This window comes from Amblyraja radiata, chromosome 6 (genome assembly GCF_010909765.2).
Source record: "Amblyraja radiata isolate CabotCenter1 chromosome 6, sAmbRad1.1.pri, whole genome shotgun sequence".
Taxonomy (NCBI): Eukaryota; Metazoa; Chordata; class Chondrichthyes; order Rajiformes; family Rajidae; genus Amblyraja; species Amblyraja radiata.
In genome coordinates, this window is record NC_045961.1 from 39,512,669 (window position 1) to 39,532,610 (window position 19,942).

General features: G+C 43.3%; 1 protein-coding gene across 1 annotated transcript; it reads left to right on the forward strand.

The window, feature by feature from the left end:
- Positions 1-6,943: 6,943 nt before the first annotated feature.
- On the forward strand, positions 6,944-19,216 carry cnot11 (CCR4-NOT transcription complex subunit 11). The gene is made up of 7 exons (XM_033022576.1): positions 6,944-7,412; positions 9,402-9,566; positions 10,397-10,549; positions 11,445-11,647; positions 15,868-16,070; positions 16,449-16,545; positions 18,561-19,216. Exons 1-7 carry the CDS (start codon positions 7,094-7,096, stop codon positions 18,756-18,758), a joined length of 1,338 nt encoding a protein of 445 aa, XP_032878467.1. The 5' UTR covers positions 6,944-7,093; the 3' UTR covers positions 18,759-19,216.
- The last annotated feature ends 726 nt before the right edge of the window (positions 19,217-19,942 follow it).

Genomic DNA, 19,942 nt, shown 5'->3' on the forward strand with positions numbered 1-19,942 from the left:
TTCCTCCACAGATTTGTGCCTGACCAGCTGAATTCCACCAGCAGTTTGTTTTTGTATGGGATTCCTGCATCCACAGCCTCTTGTTCGCCAGGTTTATCTGTTTCTCTCTCCACAAATGCTCTCTGACCTGCTGAGATTTCTCCCACCCAAACTACCACATTTTCTCCTTTTATTCATACTCTATAAGACCTAGAATCAAAGTTACACAGCACAGAAACTGGCCCATTGGCCCTTCTCATCCATGCTGACCACAATGCGGCATCAAAGCTAGTCCCATTTGCCTGCTTTTCGTTCATATGCCTCTGAACCTTTCTTATCGGTGGTTGATTGGGGACGATCAGCCATGATCACAATGAATGGTGGTGCTGGCTTGAAGGGCCGAATGTCCTCCTCCTGTACCTATTTTCTATGTTTATCCATGTTCCTGTCCAAATGTCCTTTAAATGTTGTTATAGTGCCTGCCTCAACCACCTTCTCTGGCAGTTCATTCCATAAATCCACCACTGTGTGTTTGACGGCATTGGGCCTGTATTTGTTTGAAACTTACCGAGTATTGAAAGGCCTGGATAGAGTGGATGTGGAGAGGATGTTTCCACTAGTGGGAGAGTCTAGAACCAGAGCCCATAGCCTCAGAATAAAAGAACGTACCTTTATCAAGAAGATGAGAAGGAATTTCTTTAGTCAGAGGGTGGTGAATCTGTGGAATTCATTGCCGCAGACGGTGGTGAATCTGTGGAATTCATTGCCGCAGACGATTGTGGAGGCCAAGTCATTGGGTATTTAGAAGGCTAGGAGATTTCACCTTAAGAAATGTTCTGTACTCTCACGTTATTTTGTCTAACTTGCCTCTAATGGTGAGCAGTCAGCATCTTCATCACCTTAGAACAGGTGATGGAGAGTGTAGGAAGGAACTGCAGATGCTGATTTACACCAACTATGGACAAAATGTTGGAGTAACTCAGCGGGACAGGCAGCATCTCTGGAGAGAAGGAATGGGTGACGTTTCTGGTCGAGGCCCATCTTCAGACTGAGAGTCAGGGGAGAGAGAGAATTAGAGATACGGAAGGGTGTGAAAATAACAGATCAAAGGGGACGATGATCAAGGAGAATGTAGAATGGGTCATTTTTGGCTGAGGGGAAGGTGACAATGAGGCATGCATTCAGTAAAACTAAAGTGAAACTAGTGGGAGAACTAGCATGGAGAGAGACTCTAGCCCGAGTGGGAGGAGAGTTAGAAGTGAGGCAGAGGGGGAAAACAGTTGAAAAGGAGAGGCAAAGCACAGGCAGACTTTACTCAGAGCTCCCGTGGATTTTGAAGCAACAGCAACAAAGAGAAGCAGGAGAAAATGCTGATTGGCTCTAGCCCGAGTGGGAGGAGAGTTAGAAGAGAGTCAGAGGGGGAAAACAGTCTAAAACTGAGGAATTTGGTTTGTAAATTGGTAAATTATGCAATTTATCAGTCAATATAAGCAGGACAGCTCTTAGGGAGCAGCAGCAGCAGCAGCAGCGGCAGCAGCGAGGGAGTGGCCTTGTGAGGGAAGTGCCCTGTGAGAGTCCTTGTGTGAGGAGGGGAGACTATGCAAAACACTGGAGAGGGAGAGACGAAAGAAGGAGATGTCAAGCAAGCTGATTCAGTGTGATGCTTGCAGTATGTGGGAGGTCAAGGACACTGCTGGTGCCTCTGGCTGCTACAAATGTGAGAAGTGCATCCAGGTACAGCGCCTGAAGGACCGTGTTGGGGAACTGGAGAAGCAAGTGGATGACCTCAGGTTCGTCCGAGAAACTGAGTCGTTCCTTGACAAGTCTAACAGTAAGATTGTTACACCTAAGGTACTGGAAGAGAGAAGGTGGGTGGCGGTGAGAAAGGGAGTGAAACATGGAATGCAAAGTTCCCCGGGTGTTGTACCTCTTGTGAATAGGTTCACCCACTTAGAAGTTGTCGGGACAGAAGACGTTACCACACTGAGTGGCGGAATGGCTTGCGAATCAAAAAGGGCTGTTGAGCCAAAACCAAAGAGACCAACGTCAGGCAACGCCATTGTAGTTGGAGACTCCATTGTGAGAGGTACAGACAGGGGTTTCTGCGGCAACAGATGGGATTTGAGGATGGTGTGCTGCCTTCCTGATGCCAGGATCCAGGATGTCACGGACAGGGTGCAGAAAATCCTCAAGGGCGAAGGGGAACAGCCGGAAGTGGTAGTACATGTCGGCACAAATGATGTCGGAAAGAAGGGGATGAATATTCTGCAGCGTGACTTTAGAGAGCTCGGAAAAATGCTGAAAAACAGGACCTCCAGGATTGTTATCTCCGGTTTGCTTCCAGTTCCTCGTGCTGGCGAGAGCAGGAACAGGGAGATACGGGACCTGAATGTGTGGCTGAGGAACTGGTCCAGGGGGTAGGGATTTAGATTCTTAGATCACTGGGATCTGTTTTGGAGTTAGGGGGAACTGTACAAAATGGATGGATTGCATCTTAACAGATGGGGACGAGCATTCTAGCAGGCAGGTTTGCCACTGCTACACGGGTGGTTTTAAACTGAATAATGGGGGTGGGATGTCAAATGGGGTAGTCGAGGACGGAATTAAAGAGAGTAAAGGGATTGTTAATTACCCCAGAATTAACGGGAAAGGAAGCTCACAAAGGGATAGGAGAGTATGGCCAAGTGTAATAGGGATCGATGTGAAAGGTGAGATGTGTAAGGAATTAAAAGTATTGTATATGAATGAGCGAAGTATAAGAAGTAAAGTAGATGAGCTTGAGGCTCAGTTAGAGGTTGGTAGACATGACATTATGGGGATTATTGAGACGTGGCTGCAGGAGGATCGGGCCTGGGAACTTAATATTCAGGGTTATACATCCTATAGAAAGGACAGGCAGGTGGGCAGAAGGGGGGGGGGGGTGGGTAGCTCTGCTGGTGAGGGATGGAATTCAGTCCCTTGCAAGGGAAGACATAGGGACTGATGAGGTAGAGTCACTGTGGATTGAGTTGAGGAATTGTAAAGGCAAGAAAACACTAATTGGTGTTATCTACAGACCCCCAAATAGTAGCCTGGATGTAGGGTGTAAATTGCAGCAGGAGTTAAAACTGGCATGTAACGAAGGTAATGCCACTGTGCTGATGGGGGATTTCAATATGCAGGTAGACTGGGAAAATCAGGTTGGTTCAGGACCCCAAGAAAGAGAGTTTGTAGAATGCCTCCGAGATGGATTCTTAGAGCAGCTTGTAATGGAGCCGACCAGAGAAAAGGCAATTCTGGACTTAGTGTTGTCCAATGAACCAGATATGATAAGAGAACGCGAGGTAAAGGAACCACTTGGAGGTAGTGATCATAATATGATTAGTTTTAATATGCAATTTGAGAAGGAGAATGTTAAATTATAAGTGGCAGTGACGCAGTTGAACAAAGGGGACTATGAAGGCATGAGAGGGGAGCTGGCCAAGGTAGACTGGCAAGGGATCCTAGCAGGAATGACGGTGGAACAGCAATGGCAGGAATTTCTGGGCATAATCCGGAAGAGGATCATTTCATTCCAAAAAGGAAGAAAGATTCTAAGGGGAGTAGGAGGTAACCGTGGCTGACAAGAGAAGTTAGGGATAGCATAAAACTAAAAGAAAAGATGTATAACACAGCAAAGAGTAGCCGGAAGACAGAGGATTGGGAATCTTTCATAGGACAACAGAAGGATAACAAAACGGGCAATACGGGCTGAAAAGATGAAGTATGAAGGGAAGCTGGCCAGGAATATAAAGAAGGACAGTAAAAGCTTCTTTAGATATGTTAAGGGAAAAAGAGTAGCAAAGTCAAATGTGGGCCCCTTGAAGGCAGACACGGGTGAAGTTATTATGGGGAACAAGGAAATGGCAGAAGAGTTGAATAGGTACTTCGGATCTGTCTTCACTAAGGAAGACACAAACAATCTCCCAGATGTACTGGAGGACAGAGGATCTAAGGGGGTAGAGGAACTGAAAGAAATTTTCATTAGGCGAGAAATAGTATTGGGTAGGCTAATGGGACTGAAGGATGATAAATCCCCTGGACCTGATGGTCTGCATCCCAGGGTCCTCAGGGAGATGGCTCTAGAAATAGTGGACGCATTGGTGATCATTTTCCAATGTTCAATAGATTCAGGATCAGTTCATGTAGATTGGAGGATAGCTAATGTTATCCCACTTTTCAAGAAAGGAGCGAGAGAGAAAACGGGGAATTGCAGACCAGTTAGCCTGACTTCGGTTGTGGGAAAGATGCTGGAGTCAATTATTAAAGAGGTAATAATGGGGCATTTGGATAGCAGTAAAAGGATTAGTCCAAGTCAACATGGATTTGTGAAAGGGAATCATGCTTGACTAATCTTCTGGAATTTTATGAGGATGTGACAAGTAAAATGGATGAAGGGTGCCAGTGGATGTAGTGTAATCTATACTTTCAGAAAGCCTTTAATAAGGTCCCGCATGGGAGACTGGTGACTAAAATTAGAGCACATGGTGTTGGGGGTAGGGTGTTGACATGGATAGAAAATTGGTTGGCAGACTGGAAGCAAAGAGTAGGAGTGAACGGGTCCTTTTCAGAATGGCAGGCAGTGGCGAGTGGAGTGCCGTAAGGCTCGGTGTTGGGGCCGCAACTGTTTACCATATATATTAATGATTTGGAAGAAGGAATTAGGAGCAACACTAGCAAGTTTGCGGATGACACAAAGCTGGGAGGCAGTGTGAACTGTGAAGAGGATGTTAGGAGGTTGCAGGGTGACCTGGACAGGTTGAGTGAGTGGGCAGATGCGTGGCAGATGCAGTATAATATAGATAAATGTGAGGTTATCCACTTTGGCGGCAAAAACAAGGGGGCAGATTATTATCTCCATGGGGTTAGGTTAGGTAAGGGGGAGGTGCAGCGAGACCTGGGCGTCCTTGTACATCGGTCACTGAAAGTTGGCTTACAGGTACAGCAGGCAGTGAAGAAAGCAAATAGAATGTTGGCCTTCATAACAAGAGGATTTCAGTATAGGAGTAAAGAGGTTCTTCTGCAGTTGTATAGGGCTCTGGTGAGACCACATCTGGAGTATTGTGTACAGTTTTGGTCTCCTAATTTGAGGAAGGACATCCTTGTGATTGAGGCAGTGCAGCGTTGGTTCACGAGTTTGATCCCTGGGATGGCGGGACTGTCATATGAGGAAAGATTGAAAAGACTAGGCTTGTATTCACTGGAGTTCAGGGGTGGAAGATTGCAACCTTCACGTGGTCCGCCCTGTTTCGACTAATGCAATCAACTAGACGTGCACAAACAGAAGATCAAATAGAACAAGTTGTCCTACAACTTTAAGCTGTGCATGCCATACGAAAGAAGAAGACTGGAGTTCAGAAGGATGAGGGGGTTCTTATAGAAACATATAAAATTATAAAAGGATTGGACAAGCTAGTTGCAGGAAAAATGGTCCCAATGTTGGGCGAGTCCAGAACCAGTGGCCACAGTCTTAGAATAAAGGGGAGGTCATTTAAGACTGAAGTGAGAAAAAACTTTTTCACCCAGAGGGTTGTGAATTTATGGAATTCCCTGCCACAGAAGGCAGTGGAGGCCAAGTCACTGGATGGATTTAAGAGAGAGTTAGATAGAGCTCTAGGGGCTAGTGGAGTCGAGGGATATGGGGAGAAGGCAGGCACGGGTTATTGATAGGGGACGATCAGCCATGATCACAATGAATGGCGGTGCTGGCTCGAAGGGCTAAATGGCCTCCTCCTGCAACTATTTATAAAAATAAATTAAAAAAATAAATAAATAAAAAGAGGGGAAGCAAGGGCTACTTGAAGTTAGTGGTTGCTAAACACTTTAACTTCCCCCTCCCATTCCCACCCTGACCTTCCTGTCCAAATTGGAGGATCAGCACCTCATATTTTGCTTGGGCAGCTGACACCCCAACAGTATGGACATTGACTTCTCTAACTCTTGCTTTTCCTCTCTCTCCATCCCCTCCTCCTTCCCAGTTCTCTGACCAGTCTCTTTGTCCTGTTTTCATACCTTACACTTCCTTGTCTATGTACCTCCCTCTCCCCTGACATCAGTCTGAAGAAGGGTCTCGGCCTGAAACATCACCCCATTCCTTCTCTCCAGAGATGCTGCCTGTCCCACTGAGTTACATAGAAACATAGAAAATAGGTGCAGTAGTAGGCCATTCGGCCCTTCAAGTCATCACTGACATTCAATATGATCATGGCCGGTCATCTAAAATCAGTACCCTGTTCCTGTTTTCTCCCCATATCCCTTGATTCCGTTAGCCCTGAGAGCTTTATTTTGCCCCTGTCCCACTTAGGAAACCTGAACGGAAACCTCTGGAGACTTTGCGCCCCACCCAAGGTTTCCGTGCGGTTCCTGGAGGTTGCAGGTGATTGCTGGAGGTTGCAGGTAGTGGAAGCAGGTAGGGAGACTGACAAAAACCTCCGGGAACCGCACGGAAACCTTGGGTGGGGCGGGCGCAAAGTCCCCAGAGGTTTCCGTTCAGGTTTCCTAAGTGGGACAGGGGCACAACTCTGTCTGGAAAACATCCAGTGAATTGACGTCCACTGCCTTCTGAGGCAGAGAATTCCACAGTTTCACAACTCTCTAGGTGAAGATGGGTTTTTTTCCCTCATCTTATTCTTAAACCGTGACTGACTGTTACTCCAGCATTTTGTGTCTGTCTGTCTTCAGAACAATGTCACTGTTACTTGCAGCAACACAATTGGCCTATAAACACAATACCCAGTTTCTCCAGAGATGTTGCCTGTTCCCACTGGGTTGAAGTTGGTGCCGCGCGGGCACGAGCACGACGTCCGGGCACGAGCACGACGTCCGGGCACGAGCACGACGTCCGGGCACGAGCACGAGCACGACGCGCGGGCACGAGACGAGACGGTTCGCGTCACCAACGGCCGCGCTTGGCTTTGCGACAGTGGCGCGCAGCCGCTGGCGTGAGCAGTGAGCGCGTCGGTTTGCGGCAGTTCCCGCGGCCTACTCGCCCGCCGTTGCAGCCGAGCGGATGTTTGATGCTCCGGGCCGGTGAAGGCGGTGGCGGCTGCGGCGGCGGTGGCGGCGGCGGGCTCCCCTGCCCCTGGCCCTGGTGACCATGACGCTGGCTCCCAAGGAGCTGAGCAGCCTGATCGGCATCATCTGCGAGGAGGCGACCAGCAACACTTTCGAGGGCCTGTCCACGGCTTTCCACCACTACTTCGGCAAACACGACCACTTCCGCCTCGGCTCCACGCTCGTCATGTTGCTGCAACAGCCCGACCTGCTGCCCAGCCCCCAGCAGCGCCTCACCGCACTCTACCTGCTCTGGGAGATGTATCGCACCGAGCCGCTGGCCGCCAACCCCTTCGCCGCTGTCTTCGCACACCTGCTGAACGCGGGCACGGCGGCCGAGGACCCGGACAGGCCGCTGCTCGGTAAGCGGCCATCGCCACACACTCCACCTGGACGCTGTGTCCAGCCCTCGCATTGCAGAAAGTCACTTTCACTCCTTCCCTGTACATTGCAATCCAGGGCATAAAGTGCTGGAGTAACTCAGCGGGTCAGGCAGCATCTCTGGAGAACATGAATAGTTATGAATCTATGAATAGTTTCAATCAATGGTTCTATCTATGTGTCTTTCTCGGAATAGTTGACGTTTTGGGTGGGGACCCTTCTTCAGACTGAAGAATCTGCGTGAAGAAGGGTTCCGACAACTATTCCTGTTCTCCAGAGGTACTGTCTGACCCGCTGAATTACTCCAGCATTGTGTGTCCTTTTGTGTAAACCAGCATCTGCGGTTCCTTGTTTCTATGCTTTGCAATCCAGGGTGTTTACCGGTGTAAGGGTGGGAGCTGCAATCCTGACCACAGTGGGGACTCACTGGTGGAGAAGAGGGGATGATGAAGGAAGAAAGATTGAAAGTGGGTAGATGTCGGAGGGAAAGGTGGATATCCGCCTGTCTGGGGAGAGGCGGAGAAGGGGGATGCTGGCCAGCGTTGGGGGAGACAAAAAGGATACTAGGGAACTGGGTGCTCCTTCTGGGGGACAGAAATTAAGGCTGGGTAGAGGTAGATGCTGTCACTTCTGAGCAGTAGAAGAGGAAAAAGGGGAAAAGTGGGAGTTGTGAGAGGGAGAAGTGCTGCTGAAGGTGAAATTGCCCAGGTGGGGAGGAGGGAGAGAAGGAAATTGTCCTATCAGGGCAGGAGGGTACAGGGAAGTGGAAGATGCTCCATCTGTGTGAGAGGAGAGTGAAGAGAGGCAGAATGGCCCTATCTGGGTGTAAATAGTGGCTACCATTATTAACGATTTCGATAGCAGAATTAGGCCATTTGCCCTTCGAGTCTACTCTGCTGTTCAATCATGGCTCATCTATCTTTCCCTCTCAACCCATTCTCATACCTTCTTCTTGTAACGTTTGACGCCCATACTAATCAAAAACCTGTCAATCTCCGCTTTAAAAATGCCCGATGACGTATTCCACAGCCATCTGTGACAATTAACTGCACAGATTCACCACTGACAAAATAAATTCCTCCTCATCTCCTTTCTAAAGCTACGTCCTTTTATTCTGAGGCTCTGCCCTCTGGTCCTTGACTCTCCGACTAGTGGAAACATTCTCCCCACATCAATTCTGTCCAGGCCTTTCCCTATTCAGTAAGTTTCAATTAGGTAATTGATGACTGTGTATAATTCGCCCAGTGTCACCTTGCCATTGGGTTAGGGTGTTATATAGCCCTCCGACATGATGGTAGAGGTGAATTCCCTGGGTAGATGAAAGGTACGGCATTTCGCTTTAAAGACATATTGGATTAAATGGTAAAACATGTCTCCCATAATACAGCTGTAGTTCAGCTGCTAATTGAGTAAATTCTTGCCTGTTTGAAAGACGAGTTACATTTAAGTAATTGGTACTGGATGAGATAGATATACTGGAGGATGACTTGTGAATATGATGTGCAGACTCCTTTCAGAACGTTTTTAACACTTGTAATATAAATCTAATCACTTGGAAAATGTCAAGGTATTCAGCATGGGCTAGCTGTACTGTGACTTGTTTACAACTGTCTCCATGCATAATGCAGAAAATAAGTCGACCTTCATCACAGACCTACAACATGAACATTGCAGTTGAGGTTAAACTGAGGGTGGTGTTTTCCATCAAAGAATGAATGCACAATAGGCATTTCAGACACATGAGTCAAATCTGCTATTTTAGTAACAATTGTCTTCCAAGAAAATTCCTCTGGGTAATTAGAATTCTTAAGAATGCAAATAAAATGAAAAGTCCATTATATATATATATCACAAACAATCAATATTCAGAATTCTTTGGGATAATATTTGGACTTTACATGCTTTGGAGTTGCTAACGTTTAATCATCCTTGTGTAATAAATTCAAGTCAAGCCTTGCTTTGTATGACAGGGTTTTTGCCACCTATTACACCTCCGGAGAAGTTTTTCCTCTCTCAGTTAATGCTGGCTCCTCCAAGAGAACTTTTTAAGAAGACTCCCCGTCAGATTGCATGTATGGATGTCGGTAACATGCCTCAGAATGTAGACATTAGTGGCTTGCAACTGGCCTTAGCAGGTGAGTGAAATTGTTATTTTCCTTTTTACGAAGCTGTAGCCACAGTACCTTGCCTGCAAAGCCAAGAATACGGAATTCTATTGTTACCTTATGAATGCGTACTCTTTTCGCAACTCACAAAATGTAGACTGCAGTTATCATATAGAGTATTTTTTTTATACCAATAATTGCTAGAATCACTGACAAGATTCTGAAACTTTAGCAATACAAAAAAGAAACCAACCTGCCTCTGACTGGAATTGTTAGGATTTTGCTTTATTGTTGTAACCTGTCTCTGCTCATTTATCTACTCAACAAAATTTAGCAGATTGAAACAAAATTTCAAAATACTGTCATATTTAGGCAATTCTAAACTGATTTACAAAAATAAAATTGGTAAAGCTTTAAGGGACATTAAATTGTGTGTTATTATGAAGTACAGAAAAGGCTGAAATAGTATTGTCAATGGACTATAGAGACATTGCACACAACAAGATGGCTAATCCATTGTATAATAAACAAAGTTAATACACTCATGAAAATAGTCTGCTTAAAGAGAAACAACAGCAAACGTGACAGTAACTACTGCAACCTCTCAAAATAGGAAGGACGTTTCCAAAAAAATGAAATGAAGGATTATTACAAATGAATTATATGTACAAAGTCAATCTCAGTCACTTATTCCAATGTGATTGACAGGAGAATTGTTCATTAGTTCAATCCTGCAGCCTTTACAGAATTACTTCTGTTTAAAGATTTATAGGTTTTAGATGATTTTTGTAAGGAATTGTATGATGTTTTCTGAATATTGTTTGTACATTTTTGTGCCTAATCTTTTATTTATTCTGCAGAGCGCCAGTCTGAATTACCAACACAGAGCAAAGCCAGTTTTCCAAGCATACTCCCCGATCCTGATCCCGACTCTTCTAATTCGGGATTTGACAGTTCTGTCGCAACTCAAATCATAGAGGCTTTAGTGAGTGGACCAAGGCCACCAATAGAAAGTAGGTGCTCTTAAATTAATATCCAAAAAAAGAATTTAAAATGTTTGACTCTTACGCAAAACGTGAGTTCAACTTGTACAGTACATTAAATTAATTTGTTTTACTAGCTTTTGTTATGACAAGTTACTTAGCACAGAAAGCCATCCTTTCTGGTGTGGGACCAAGTTAGTAGTAATAATTTCATAAATGGCCACCATCATTAACATTGAGGCCATCTAGTTCACCAGGCAAATGGAGTACCGTTGCACATGGAAAGAAGCAAAAAAGATGTTTGGCTGCATTTCCATGCTAATGGCCACTTCATTGATGCGCGCAGAGTGATTTGCAATCCTGCAAAAGTTACCTATATTGCATGATTCCTAGGGATTTTACGCGTGTTAACTTGAGGAAGATCTTCTGCACATAAAGAGTATTCAGTATTTCACTCTGCATTGACTCCTATAATATGGACAGTGAAGTGCTTAGCTGGTAAAATGTTGGAGGAAAAAGAAAACTGGACAGCCAAGAAGCTTTCTTTGAAGTTGTTAAAGAAAATAAATAGTTTGTCTTTTATTTCTAAAAAAATACATATTTCATTTCCCTGATTGTAAATATTGCTCGATGTTAAGAAAGTAATTAGTGGAATGGCAGGAAATTTGAAGTCAATCCAAGGAGTCCATTGTAAGGGTGCAATCAGAATGGTGGATGTGAGGACCCCTCTGCAAGTTTGAAATGTGCACGTGGACTCAATTATGAGAAAATCATGAACTTCTATAGAGTTATGTGGGTTGTGCTGGAGAGCCACATTGAATTATGGGCAATCACCAGGAAATTCCAGGCTAATACATTTTTATTATCAATTTTTGTTCCAGTGGAATAGTAAAATTAATCACGGTTCTTTTTCTCTCGTGTGAAGGTCACTTTCGGCCAGAGTTGATTCGGCCTGCTCCTCCACTTCATGTATGTGAAGATGAGCTAACTTGGCTAAACCCCACAGAACCTGATCATACAATCCAATGGGATAAAACCATGTGTGTTAAAAACAGCACTGGGGTGGAAATTAAGCGCATCATGGCAAAGGCCTTCAAGAGTCCCTTGTCTGCACAGCAACAAACACAGGTAATTGAAAATCAAACAGCTGGATCATTACGACCATCGATACAATACACCACCAATATTCTTTGTTTGGAAATTGCAGCTCTGATTGCCAGAACCATGTGGTAAATCCTGATATCATATTTGCCATTAAGTGACAACTCTCATGACCAGATAGTAAGTGATCATAAAGATGGGAAAGGTAGAGTGGTTTTAATGTGGGTTTTAAGTCTTGCATGGATTGGGGTAAGTAGATTAGTTTATATAAGAAAGGTCGTGAATTTCTTGTATTCAAGGTACTTGTCTATAACTATGCATTCCAAAACCAACTAGAGAATAGACCATTAGAGAATACAGCAATAAGTATTGAACCCAATTTTGAAAATTGCCTGAAGGTGAGAGAAATATGAAAGAAACAATTACACCTGAATAAGGATGATATGCGTAAAAAATCAACATGCAGTGGAATTGAGAAAAGTAGAGAAATCAAACTCTTGGGAGAACACTAAGATTACCTACTCTCCCCCAACTGTTGGAAGAATGAGACCTATACAGGCAGGATTTTGACAGATATAAAAACAATAGGGATTTCATCAATCCTTCACAGGGATGCAAGCAGTACAAAAAGTATGGAGGGTGCAACATCTTTAAAACCCAATCATCACATCACAATCCCGAGTCTGAAGAAGGGTTTCGGCCCGAAACGTCGCCTATTTCCTTCGCTCCATAGATGCTGCTGCACCCGCTGAGTTCCTCCAGCAATTTTGTGTACCATCACAATCTCAACTGGTTTACCAGCACCAAGCACAGTCAGTCAATGAGAAAATATATGTACAAATCCAGAATCAACAAATTTACCCCTTGGGTAGGCAAAATTTACCCCCTGGGGGAGAATTTACCCCAGGTTGGGAACCCTTGCTCTAAAAGATTATCCAGCCCTCTATGAAAATTAATGCAAATGAGAGAACTGGATTATGGTGGATGAATAACAAAGGAAAAGCAGAACTAATACAGAAGTTAGTCTTCAGTAAACCACATCGTGAGATTCCAAAGAATACCAAAGAAAACATCACACTGGTTAATTCGGACTATTAATTAGTAGTTTATGCAAGATAAGTTGGCAAGACTAACTGTGCTCGGAGCAAACATCATAGGGGAAAAGGAGAAAATTATTTTGAGTTCACTTTTACCTGACATCCATTTCTATATTTATTACTATAGTCTGTACCAAAGCAACAACTTGCTTTTGCATGGCTTTTTGCAGTAAATTGTCCCATTACATTTCATAACACCAGATGTCAGGCAAGATTTGACACCGATTTAAAATATTTGTGCAGCTGACCAAAATATTTCGCTAAAGAAGATGCAGAATTAAAGAGATTAGGGAAGAAGGATGGGAATTAGGGATGGGTTGCTTCTGAACTGCAGGGAGACCAATATCCTTGCAGGGAGGTTCGCTAGTGCTACTCGGGAGGGTTTAAACTAGCGGCAGTGGGGTGGAACCAGGAGTAGGTGAGAAATTGGAAAGAGTGATGGGAAGGTAGATGTTAGGACCAGTTAGTCTCAAAGAAAGGACAGGAAGGGAGAGGAAAAGGAGCATGGTGATGCTGATAAGCTGAAGTGTGTTTATTTTAATGCAAGGACTATTGTGGAAAAGCAGATGGACTTGTTCTGGATCAGTGCTTGGGACTGTGATGTGGTCATTGCGGAAACATGGTTGCATCGGTACATGGCTTGTGGCTCAATGTTCCGAGGTTTTGAAGTTTCAGGTGTGGCTAAGAGGGAGGCAAAAGAGGTAAAGGAGTTGTGCTACTATTCAGGGAGACTGTCGCGGTGACAATTAGAGGACATACTGGAGGGTTCGTCCACTTAGGTGATTTGGGTAGAGCTTAGAAATAAGAAAGACGCAAGCACTCTAATGGAATTAGATAGAGAAACATATGTAAACAGATTACTGAAAGATGCCAAAGCACAGGGTTGTCAGTGGGTGATAACTTTCTCAATATTGACTGGGACTTGCTCAATGCCAAAGGGCAACATTTGTAAGGTGTATTCAAGAGGGTTTCTTGAAACAGTTTGTGGATAATCCAACTTGAGAAGAGAACATACTGGACTTTGTGCTGGGATATAGGCCTGGCCAGGTGCCTGGTGTTTCAGTGGAAGAGCAGTTTGGGCATAGTGATCACAACTCCATTTGTTTTAAGATTGTTTAGAATAGGAAGAAGGCTGGACCTTGGGGGAGGTACTAAATTGGAGTAAGGTAAAGCAGTTGCTCAGGAGTACGTTAGGAGCAGTTGTTCTTGGGTAAGTTCATGTATGACATGTGAGAATCGTTTAAACCAGTTGATCGATGTTCAGACCATCATGTTCCAGTGAGGAGGAGGGATACAGGTGGCAAAATAGGGGACCTTAATTGACCAAAAAGGTTGTACATTTGGTTTAAGAGAATAGAATCAGACAGGGTATTTCAGGAATATAAAGAAAGGAGGAAAGAACTCAAGCGGGTGACTAGAATGGCTAAAAGGGGCCACGAATGGCTTTGGCGAGCCAGATTTAAAAAAAAAAAACTAATGCTTTTTGTGCCTGCATTAAGTACAAGAGGGTAATGAGAGTCACGATAGAACCACTCACTGATAAAGGAGGGAAATTGTGCTAGGAGTCTGGAGATGTAGCAAGGTACTAAACAAGTACTTTACACCAGTTTTTACCAAGGAGAAGGACATGGAAGACAGTGAGATAAGTGTGCAGAATATTAATATGTACAGGCAATTTGTGATTAAGAAGGAGGTGGTGTTGGGCTCTTGCAGAGCACTAGGGTGGGCTAAATGACCGAATTCTGCTCCAATGTCTTATGGTCCAATGTTGTCCCTTCATTTAAGAATGAAGTAGAGAGAATCCTGGGAATTATAGGCCTGAAAGGAAGTCATTGGAGAGAATTGGAAGAGAATGGGTTAATTAGCATGGCTGAGTACACGGCAGTTTGTGTCTTACTAACTAGGTTGAGCTTATGAGGAGGTGATAAACCTGATTGAGGGTAGAGTAGTGGATGTTCTCTACATGGATTTTAGTAAGGCATTTGATAAAGTCCTCCATGGTAGGCTGGTCCAGAAGATGCATGGGATTAACAATGACTTGGTGGTATGGATTCAGAAGTAGCTCACTGATCGAAGGTAGAGTGTTGTGGTGGAGGGACAATATTCAGGCTGGTGGTCTGTGACAAGTGGAGTTTCGCAGGGACCTCAGTGGGATATAGATCAGATACAAAAATGTGCAGGGAAATAGCAAGTGGTGTTTAATCTGAGCAAATGTGCAGTATTGCACTTTTGGAGGTCAAATGTAAGGGGAAAATGTACTATTAATAGCGCAACCCTTAACAACATTGATGTACAGAGGGATCTTTGGGTCCAAGCCCATAACTCCCTGAAAATGGTAATACAAGTAGAGTGGTAGAGTAGGCATATGGTATGCTTGCTTTCATGGGTCGAGGCGTAGGACTTTCATTAGGCCACGTTAGAGGGCATAACTTTAAGGTGAGAGGGACAAAGTTTAAACAAAATGTTGGGAAAAATTGTTTACACAGAAGGTGGTGCCTGGAATGCATTTCCGGGGCTGGAGGTTGAGGTTAATACGATAATGGCTTTTAAGAGGCTTAGAGAAGGAAACAGAGGGATATGGATTATGTGCAGGCAGATAAGAGCTGGTCTTGACATCATGTTCAGAACAGATGTAGTGAACGGAAGGGCCTGTTCTTGTGCTATATTTTCTATGTAACTCTTGAATTTGGCACCTCGGTAGCTGAACGCAGTTGTCACGGTTGGGGGAGAGAGAGGTTAGGAGACCAGAATTGAAGAATGGAATCTGAGGCCATAAAGGGATGACAATAGTGGTTTAATGTACATTTAATGTATGTGTAATGTTGAAAATAGGCTTGATCTTTTAATTTATGTATTAAATATTTAGTAAGTTTTGAATAATTACAATGTCATTTCTCAGTTTTATGCATAAAGTTTAACTGCTTTCAGAGTAATTGCCGTAAAACTTCTTATGTAGCAATCTGAGGTTTACGTTGAGGATATGTCTTCTCTCATTTCCAGGCAGATTAACAGTGTTATGTTTGGCAGGAAAATAGGGACGAACAGTCTGTTCCTGTGCTGTACTGTTTTATCTTCTATACTTGTATATGATTAATTATTTGATTTATCAATTAAAAAAAAAAGGTCTTTGCTTAATTTATTTTATAATAGCTCCTGGGTGAATTAGAAAAAGATCCAAAGCTAGTTTACCACATTGGACTGACTCCTGTCAAGTTGCCTGATCTGGTAGAAAATAACCCTTTGGTGGCAATAGAGATGTTACTGAAGCTAATGCAATCAAGCCAGATTACAGAATACTTTTCTGTACTTGTAAATATGGACATGTCTCTTCATTCCATGGAAGTTGTAAATAGGTGAGTTCTATTATTTTGTTTCTTCCCTTATTTTAGCACTACACTACCCAAGAAATTAGCACTTAGAATGCACTACCCATGACATTCTTCAACATGTACGAACTTGAATAATGATGGATAGCTTGTGCTGTGAGGGATTTGTTTTAATGGTGTCTTGTTGATCCATCTGTCAATCCCAATTCTGTCTTCCTTTGACCTATTCACAGCATGAATTCGCTTAATTCTGGAAGTCTGATGCTTAAAATGTATAGCATGTTAAAATTTAACTTGTCTGTTAACTTCAAAAATACTTAAATTCTATAATTTGTTTTATTGCCAAACTCATCATGTCCAGGTGTGAATACAACTAACTGATTACTTTTCTTGGTTACTTTGTAGGTTAACCACAGCTGTTGACCTTCCTCCAGAATTTATTCACCTCTATATTTCAAATTGTATCTCCACTTGTGAACAGATCAAGGATAAATACATGCAGGTAATGAACATGTTCATTATTAATATTTTCCTGCTGTTAATGTGTGCTCCTTTGTAAATTGGATTTATATTCTCGTACACTATTAGACGATGCCTCTATGGTTCAAACTACCCACGCTGGTTCTTCTTACCAGGCCTTTTTCCAGTGTCCGCCACCTCCCTCCATCCTGCTCTCTGATTCTACTCTTCAGGGGCCAGGCTTCACTCTCCAGGCAGGTTCCCGGTTTTGCAGCAGGCGAGTCAGGCCTGCGATTTAGGTATGGCTGTGCGGTACGTCAGGAGACGTCTTCGCCTTGCGCGGTACGCCAGGGGACTACCTAGCTCTGATGATCTGATGAGTACCTACTGGGTTGGTCAGCTTTAAAGCATACATCAAGAAATAGTTTAAATAATTTCTGATGCTCCCCCTTTGATTAGCTTGCCGTAGACAAACTACTTACAGCATGTGTGATCGGTGGGGCTTTGAGGTTGATTTTTTTTCCTTTATGACGTTCCACTTTCCCATTTGGCCTGACTGTGTACCTTCAATCTTTTTCTATTTTTCTTATTCAGTCCTGCATTATTCTTATTCCACTACCCCACTGCGTGGCTCTCCCTCCCCTTTGAAGATCATGCAAAGAACACATTTTGGTGCCCTTTATCTTGCAGAGTTATGTAAAGCATCAAGAACTTAACATGAGAAGTGGAAGTAGAAATAGGCTGTGCAGCCCCGTTGATTCTGACAGGGATCCCCAATCTCCCGATTCCCTTGGTGTCCAAATGTCTGTCTTTCCTGCCTGGAATATGTGAAACAATTGAGCATATGCAGTGTTCCGAAGCAGGAATGCCAATCCTTTCTGTGATGAAATTCCTCCTTTCTGACCTTTAATTGGCTGGTCCCTTCTGCTGTGTCTAGGACCCTATCTCTCCAGCTACAGCAAACGGGCTCTACTACCTAGGGTTCAGAACCTCGCATGTTGATATCAGTATATTTTTCTAAACCCATTGCATCGTTAAAATTGCCTTTTAAATTTGATACTCTAGTTTCTCATTTAACATTTTTAACATTCTTGCGTTGCTGTTCCAGCTCTATTTACTATGATGATTAAATCTGTTTCCCAAATACTCTGTATGAACTTAAATTATGGTGCTTGTCATACTTAAATTTACCCCAGTGAAGAAAATAGGATTTGGAGTGTGCTAACAGGACAGGGCAAAGCTCAGCAGCTTTAGGCAGGTAAGCACAGATAAAAACATTTAGAAGCACAGAGGTGCACTATAAGACCAGAGAAATCTATACAGATACAGGGAGGGTTCAAATCGTAGCCAGATTTGAAAACCAGAATAGGACTTAAGTCAAGATGGTGCTCGATCAGTTACCTGTAGGTCAGCAAAATGAGGAAGATGGATTAATAAGGCCTGGTGCTAATTTGGATATAGGCATCAACTGTTTGGATCTTCCAGTTTAAAGGGAGATATGCTGTGAATATAACTGGGTCAAGGTTTGCATGGGAAGCAGGGTTAATTAGCCCTGCTGATATTTGTGGAATTTTCCCTATGAATCAATATTACTAGGTGAAATAAAGGATCAGTTTATTTTAGTTTTTAAGTTTAATGATGCAGTGTGGAAACAGACCCTTCGGCCCACCGTGTCCACGCCAAAAAGCGATCCCTGTACACTAGCAATATCCTAAGCACTAGGCACACTTTAGTTTTACCAAAGCCAATTAACCTACCAACCTATACTTCTTTGGAGTATGGGAGACTGAAGCTCCTGGAGAAAACTCTCGTGGTCACGGGGAGAACATACAAACTTTGTACGACAGCACGTGGTCAGGATCGAACCTGGGACTCCTTCGCTGTAAGGCAGCTACTCTACTGCAGCGCCACTGTGTTGCCCTTGTTTCAATTGTAATGTTGTGTAAGATATACTGCAGATCAATTGTATTAGATTTATGTTTCTCAGATTGAAAAATAGACTACCTGATAAATCTTAGCAATATCACTCAAGTGTAAACTAACTCTGTTATCTTTTAGAACCGTTTGGTGCGCCTTGTATGTGTCTTCCTCCAGTCTTTAATCAGAAACAAGATAATCAACGTCCAGGACTTGTTCATTGAAGTGCAGGCCTTCTGCATTGAGTTTAGCCGAATACGAGAAGCAGCTGGCCTATTCAGGTTACTGAAAACGCTGGATACTGGAGAAAATCCTCCGGAAGCAAAATCATCTAAATAAAGGAAGGCAAGCTTCACAATGTAACTCGGGAATTCATTGGGAACTTCTATGTGATTTCAGTGCACGACTGAAAAATAACTAGTTTTGTTTCAAAACCGTAAGCCTTTCGTGACCAGCAAGTTTACCCAAATGGGACCTGATTTATTTTCTTGTTATACAAGCATACAAACTGATACTGATTAGCATCTTGGTCACATTTTGGGAGGGTAGAGTTGTATAGCAAAGCATCACTTTGCTGACTTCTATTTAATTTGGGGTATACTTTCTTTAAAAGAATACAACCAGTTTATTTCATTTCTTGATGCTGTATGTATAAACATAGTGCAAGTTATATTAATGACTTAAAGTTCATGAAGTACCAAAGTAAAAGAAAGTGAACAATGTTTAAATTGAAACTTCATGGATATTGATTATAAAAGTTTTGTTTTAATTAAAATGCTGAAATATGAAGCACCATTTACTTGGTTATTGATATTTGTATTGAGGGATATTAATTGCTAATTTTCAGGGCAAACTTGAGCTGCTCATTTTCCTGCGAGTACTTCACTTGCCAGCAAGCACATTCAGACGAATTCCGGGGGATGGAAAGTAAATCATATATATTTCTGGCTGTTGGAAATGGTATGCTTGTTATAATTTTTTTGGAATTTGGGCATCACTAGCAAGGTGAGCATTTATTACTCATCCATAATTGCCCTAATGGTGGCGGAGTCTCCTGCTGAAAGCATTGGACAAAGCATTTGAATGGCTATGTTCCCTTGCACAGAGTAACCCACTGGTAATAGGAATTACATGTTTTAGCTGTTACTGTAGCCTAAGTGTTAAACTATATAGGCAGCCACGTGTTACGGAAATATGCCCTTGGCGGTTCGGGCCTGGACTTGCTTGAGATTAGAAGGATACGGTAGGATCTCATTGAAACTTACTAAATTTTTAAAAGGCCTGGATAGTGGATGTGAAGAGGATATTTCCATTTGTGGGAGAGTCTAGGACCAGAGGGCACAACCTCAGAATAAAAGAGATGAAGAGGAATTTCTTTAGCCAGAGGGTGGTGAATCTGTGGAATATATTGCCACAGACGGCTGTGGAAGCCAAGACTGGGTATTTTGAAAGCGGAGATTGATAGGTTCTGGATTAGTAAGGTTGTCAAAGGTTACAGGGAGAAGTAAGAAGACTAGGGTTGC